We start from the raw sequence: 6,771 nt of genomic DNA, 5'->3' as shown, positions 1-6,771 counted from the left end.
ATAGAGTATAGTTGGAGGCACAAGCAGCTTGTCCGCATAATGTTGACATTTATGGCATTTCTTGACAAATTGATAGCAATTAGATTCCATTGTTAACCAATAATAACCAGCCCTAAGCATCTTCTTAGTCATAGAATGTACATTGGAATGAGTACCATAGGACCCCTCATGAAATTCTTGTATTAACATGTTTGCTTCGTTCCTATCAACACATCTGAGCAAGTCCATGTCAAAGTTCCTTTTGATTAACACATTTTGATTTAGAAAGAAGTTGTACGCCAATCTTCTTAAGGTCTTCTTATCTTTATTGGATGCCCCAGCTGGGTATTCTTGACTATGAAGAAAATACCTGATGTCATGATAGCAAGGTTTATCATCTGCTCGTAATCTGAAGAACCTCATTGTGGAAATTTACTCGGTACATGGAGGACAAGGTGGCTAAAGCATTAGCCATTTGATTCTCCTTTCGAGGTATATGATGGAAATTAACTCTTTCAATGAAGGGCAACAACCGCCTAATGTAATCTTTCTATGGGATCACACCTGAATGACGAGTTTCCCATTCATCTTTGATTTGATTGATAACTAATTTCGAATCCCCAAAGACATCAAGGATCATAATCCTAAGATCCATTGCTTCTTTGAGGCCTAAAATACATGCTTCATATTCTGCCATATTATTCGTACAATTAAAACATATCCTGGTGGTAAATGGGATATGAGAACCTTGAGGGGTATATGATTGCCCCTACTCCATGGCCATATGCATTATAGGCTCTATCAAATACCAGACCCTATCGGGATCCAGGATCTGGTCCTTTCTCAGGACATGGTTCATCATAACATTTAGCTCTAATGGCCATGACATCTTCATCAGGAAAGTCAAACTTGATTGGCTGATAATTTTCAATCGGTTGATGAGCCAAATGGTATGCCAGTATACTTCATTTAATAGCTTTCTGTGTACGATACTCAATGTCATATTCTAATAGTGACATCTGCCAAAGGGAAAATCTTCCTATCAACGCAGGCTTCTCAAAGATATACTTGATAGGATCCATTTTGGATATCAACCAAATAGTATGATTCAACATATACTGCCAAAGACGTTGGGGAACCCATGCCAAAGCGCAACAAGTTTTCTCAAGCAAAGAATATTGGGATTCACAGTTTGTGAATTTCTTACTTAGGGGATAAATAGTATGTTCTTTTCTACCTGTCTCTTCTTGTTGACCGAGGACACAACCTATTGACCCATTTAATAATGTTAAATACATGATCAGAGGCTTTCCTCCCACCGATAGGATCAAGATATGATGCTCGAGCAAGTAATCTTTAATACTATAGAAAGCCATTTGACAATGTTCACTCCACTCAATATCTTGATCTTTATGAAGTAATTTGATAATTGGTTCACATGTGAGAGTCATGTGAGAGATGAACCTAGATATATAATCCAAACGTTTGAGAAATCCTCTGACTTGTTTTTCTATTCGAGGTGCAGGCATTCTCAAATGGCTCTAACCTTATCTAGATCCACTTATATACCTTTTTGACAGACAGTGAAGCCTAAAAGCTTTCTGGAACGAACACCCAAAGTGCATTTGTTTGGATTCAAGTGGAGTTTGTACTTGCTCAAACACTTAAACAATTGCAATAATTATTCTACATGATCCTCTTCAGTCTTAGTCTTGGCAAACATATCATCAACATATATCTTGATTTCCTTACGCATCATGTCATGGAATAGGGTAGTCATTGCCCTCTAGTACATAGCACCTACGTTCTTCAAGCCGAAGGGCATCGCTCTGTAACAGAATGTTCCCCAAGGGGTGATAAAAGTTGATTTTTCCATGTCCTCAGGTGTCATCTTAATTTGATTATATACAGAAATGCAATCCATAAAGGAGAAAACATTGAATTTAGCTGTATTATCTACCAAATGTAAATATGTGGCAGGGGAAAATCATCTTTTGGACTTACTTTATACAAATATCTGTAGTCTACACACATTCAAACTTTTCCGTCTTTCTTCGAAACTGGCACGATATTGGCCACCCATTGAGGATAAATAGATGTGACAAGGAACAGTGCATCCCAATTGGGAAGGATCATATCGCATATTCTAGAAGCTACCATATGAAGCATATAAGTTGGATAAATTGGATGGGCGAATCATCCCTAAGACTTGGAACTCCACCTGCTTAAAATATTATTATAGTTAAGTTCTTTACAAATTGTCAGAGGGCCATGTAGCCCAGTTATGTATGATTTTTGAATTTATGGGCAAGAAGAATATTTTGGTTTATTATTGAATATGTTATACTTCCATAGAAAGATCATTGCTGCCTCTTAAGGCAATATAAGTACGTTGGACTTTCGTAGGAAGATCTTTGTCGCCTTTTAAGGAAATATACGAATGATGAATTTCAGAGGAAGATCCTTACCGCCTCCTAAGGAAATACACAAATGCTAGACTTTAACAGGAAGATCCTTGCCACCTCTTAAGGCAATAAAAAAATGATAGACTTCCACTAGAATATCCTTGCCGCCTTCATGAGCAACACGAAAGGGATATATATATATATATATAAATGGGGGGACCACCTCATCTAAATGCCTCACCTGAGGGACTTAGAGTCTCATCAGACAGAATCATCGAAACGCCTCGCTTGAGGGACTACGAGTCTCGTTAGACATGATCATCTAAACGTCTCACTTAAAGGACTAAGAGTCTTATAAGACAATCTCATCTAAACGCCTCTCCCGAGGGACTAAGAGTCTCGTCATACAGGCTCAACTTAAAGTCTCGCCTGAAGTCTGGCCCGAGAGACTCAACTTTCCCAGTTGATGGGCTCGATGAAGTTTGGCCCGAGAGACTTAACTTAAAGTCTCGCTTGAGGGACACGACTGAAGTCTTGTCCGAAAGGCTCAACTTAAAGTCTGACCTAAAGGAGTCAAGTGAAATCTGCCTCTAAAGACTCAACTTAAAACCTTAATTGAGGGATTTAGAGTCTTGTTAGACAAGATCATCTAAACGCCTCGCCTGAGGGACTCAGGGTCTCATTAGACGGGCTCAACTAAAAGTTTTGCTTAAGGGACTCGACTATAGTCTGCCCCGAGAGGATCAACTTAAAGTCTTACCTGAGGGACTCGAGTGAAGTCTCTCTTGAGAGACTCAACTCAAAGTCTCGAGTGAGGTACTCGACTAAGAGTCTGATCAAACAAGCTCAACCTAAAGTCTCGTCTAAAGGACCCAACTGAAGTCTTATCCGAGAAACTCAACTTAAAGTCTCGCTCGGGACTTACAGTCTCGTGAGACATGCTCATCTAAATGCCTTGTCTGAGAGACTAAGAGTCTTATCAGACAAGCTAATCTAAACGCTTTTCTCGAGGGACTTAGAGTCTCATGAGTCAGGCTCATATAAATGCTTCGCCTGAGGGACTTAGAGTTATGTCAAATAAGCTCATCTAAACGCCTCGCCCGAGGGGCTAAGAGTCTCGTCAAAAAAGCTCATCTAAACATATCGCCTAATGGACTAATAGTTTTGTCAAGTAGACTCCTCTGATGCTAAGTAAATTAAGCACTTCTCCTTTTTACGAAACCTCATGCTTGAGGGACTCTATAGTGATATATTTGTGATGACCTATAAAGAGGGGAGAAGATCGTATCGGCTATAGGGGCAACGGGATCATACCTCTCACGAGGTGATGATATTGCCCACGACACGCCCCACCCGTTCCATAATAAGAAAACGTTGGAAGTGATGTGTCTTGGTCAAAGATAATGTAGAAAAAGAGTCAAGGGAATAGCCCACGTCTCTATTGAAATTAGGGATTGAAGGATCCACTATCATTATTAGGGTGGGAGGTTACTATTTTTGAGAAACCCTAAATTAAGACCCTTATGCCTCTATAAAAATCTTAGTCTTAAGGTTGAGAAGGACCAATATGATATTTACCGAAATTACCCCAAATACAGAATTTCTCACATCTGTGAGCTTGCTCTAATCACATAGAAACCTCCTCTAAAATAAGACTTCTTACCCTCGTGAGCTTGCCCTAACAACTGAAAATACAAAATCAACATATATATATATATATATATATATATATATATATATATATATATATATATATATATATATATATATAGGGAGCATATCAAGTGAGAGCAATTTTAAATGAGAGGAATAAATATCAACCTTTGGATTCATCAAGAGAGAGAAATTAATAGCCACATTAATGTATTAACATTCTCTCTCTTGATGAATCTAAAGGTTGATATTTATTCCTCTCATCTCTCATTTAAAAATGCTCTCACTTGATATGCTCCCTATATATATATATATATATATATATATATATATATATATATATATATATATATATATATATATATATATATATATATATATATATATATATATATATATATATATATATATATATATGTATATGTATATGCATTTAAAATTTTGTGGAGAGCCTTATGTTTAACAACTTTTCAAATATTACTAAAGTGGCTTAGACTTATACCAAGAATGGTAACAAAAATTAAGTAAATACAAAGTTGGTCACAATAATGCACACAAGCTTTCTTATACCACAAACAATGCTTACAAAGAGCCAGAAGAGGCTTTGACTTATACAACTTACCGATACCCCTTCTAACTTGGACCATAATTGTATATATAATATACACACTTATTTTTTACAACACAACAAAAACAGTGTAAATAGAAGTCGAACACACATAGGATTATTGTGAACCACTAATTGTTGCCGACGAGTTGAATTAATGTAGCATATATTATATGTATAATTTTTTGTTTTGGGTTTTTAAATGCCTGCAAAACACTCTGGTGGAGTGATTGAGTATCTTGATTTATCTTGACAATAATCATAGATGATATGATTCATGCGAACCCACCTATACCTTCTTGCTTCAATTGCATTTAGTGCTTGATATGCAGCCCCTTCCCACCAGTTTCTTGGGTTAGTGGCACATGTAGATGGTCCTGGAATCGCACATCCTTCAATGTCAAAATCCTTATAGTATGCACTGAAAGGTGCTTTACTCCAATCTATTTTCTCTAATCCACCTCTTGTTGCCCAATTATCAGCTTCCCATAATGTTGAAAATACTCCCATTGCTTGCATCTTTGGGTATGGTATCCCCTTTGCTTCATTATTCTTGTACACTCTTATTGGAACTTCATCAATGTAAAACCTGCATTTGTATATTCAAGGTTTTTTCAATATGTATAGTTAACTATATTAATTTAGTATTATGGTTAATGAATATATTTACTTACACAATATGGTGATGGTTCCACAAGATTGAGTAAGTATGGAAATCAGCAGCAGGATCAAACCAAAGGTTGACCCTCTGTTCTCTATCACCTTTTCCATGAGCATAGATGTTTGTTTGAACTGTGTAAGGTTGTCCGCTACGGTTTCCCAAGAATTCAAAATCCAACTCATCACGAACAGAATCAGTGTCAGAGTTCATCTACCACAAACCAACCATTTATTTTTCAGTTTCTTGCCTCAGTTAATTATCTTTACAGCAAATAGTAAGAATAGTAATTTGAACTTACATAAAATGCAGTTACAGTGCCAGCAGAATCTCCAGGGACAAGTTTGATCTTCATGCTAACACGCCCAAACAAGTACTTCACCTTGGAAGCAAAACCGCAACCTGTGAAATATATTTAGTAATATTTGATAGATATATAGGTAAAATAACTTATCCAAACTATATATTAAAATATTATAATATTAAATTTTGGACAATTAGACATGTATATAATAATAATAATAATAATAATAATAATACACATGTTACTTACCAGAGCCTTGGTCTAGGATGAGTTGGATTGTCCTGCCTTGGTCAATATGTTTGATATGGGACTCAGACCAAGTGACATGAAAGTCTTGTTCAAAAGTTGCTGGTCGTCCCGAAACCAAAACACCAGATACAAGAATCCACACTAATAATAACATAAAGACACCATTGTTTCTTAGAGGGTAAATTATAGACATGGTTATTATCAAGGATGTGTTATATGAGAGAAAATATTTGATTGTGGAATGGAAATGGGGAAAGTGTCCTATATTTATAGGTGAGGTTTGGGGTAGCAAATTTAAGGGAAATAAAGAGAATAATCAATAGGATCAGTTCACTGTCGCATTGAAATGAAAGAGGTTAAAAATGTACCATTGCTTTCTATACAGCTAAGGGCTTACCGTCATTAGGGACCTACGTAAACAGTTTGTCGTGTCCTGTGCTTGGCCCCTTTAATCCTCTGTTTGCCTAATCATTTTCTGAGCGTGTGCATCCTATATATGTATGGGAAAAATAATTTGATTAAAATTGAAAGGCATTTAATGTGTGGATGGGCAAATATTGATAAAAACATTCAACTACATTTGTTGTTTTTGATAAAGCTTATGTGTTATATTTGAAGAATTATGGATAATTTATCAAATGCTTAGTGAAAGTTCGTTATTATTTCGTACTGAAACTTATAATAGGTGAAAAGTTGATTATGAAAAACGCTAAAAAAGATTTCAGATGTGGTGGTGACAGTTTTACGATGATCAAGAAGTTACATGTAAAAATGGTTAACACTTTGATGTTCAAATCAATATATTAATGAGACAAATATAATGGAAAAATATTAATGAGACAAATATTACTCGTACGGGACTTATGCACCGTGCATAAGGATTAGGGGTGGCAAAACGGGCCGGGGCCCGCCCGGC

The 6,771-nt window shown here is 36.3% G+C and overlaps 1 protein-coding gene across 1 annotated transcript; it reads right to left on the bottom strand.

Moving 5' to 3' along the window:
* Nucleotides 1-4,573: 4,573 nt before the first annotated feature.
* On the bottom strand, nucleotides 4,574-6,103 carry LOC131606907 (probable xyloglucan endotransglucosylase/hydrolase protein 6). Its single transcript, XM_058878997.1, has 4 exons — nucleotides 5,856-6,103; nucleotides 5,604-5,704; nucleotides 5,319-5,515; nucleotides 4,574-5,233 (listed from the first exon to the last, which is right to left on the bottom strand). The coding sequence occupies exons 1-4, from the start codon at nucleotides 6,046-6,048 to the stop codon at nucleotides 4,843-4,845; spliced, it is 882 nt and encodes a 293-aa protein (XP_058734980.1). The 5' UTR covers nucleotides 6,049-6,103; the 3' UTR covers nucleotides 4,574-4,842.
* Nucleotides 6,104-6,771: the final 668 nt, after the last annotated feature.

The sequence above is a fragment of the Vicia villosa genome, linkage group LG1 (genome assembly GCF_029867415.1).
Source record: "Vicia villosa cultivar HV-30 ecotype Madison, WI linkage group LG1, Vvil1.0, whole genome shotgun sequence".
NCBI classification, from domain to species: Eukaryota; Viridiplantae; Streptophyta; class Magnoliopsida; order Fabales; family Fabaceae; genus Vicia; species Vicia villosa.
Note: the sequence above shows the minus strand (reverse complement) of the source record. Positions and strands in the feature narration are given on the sequence as shown.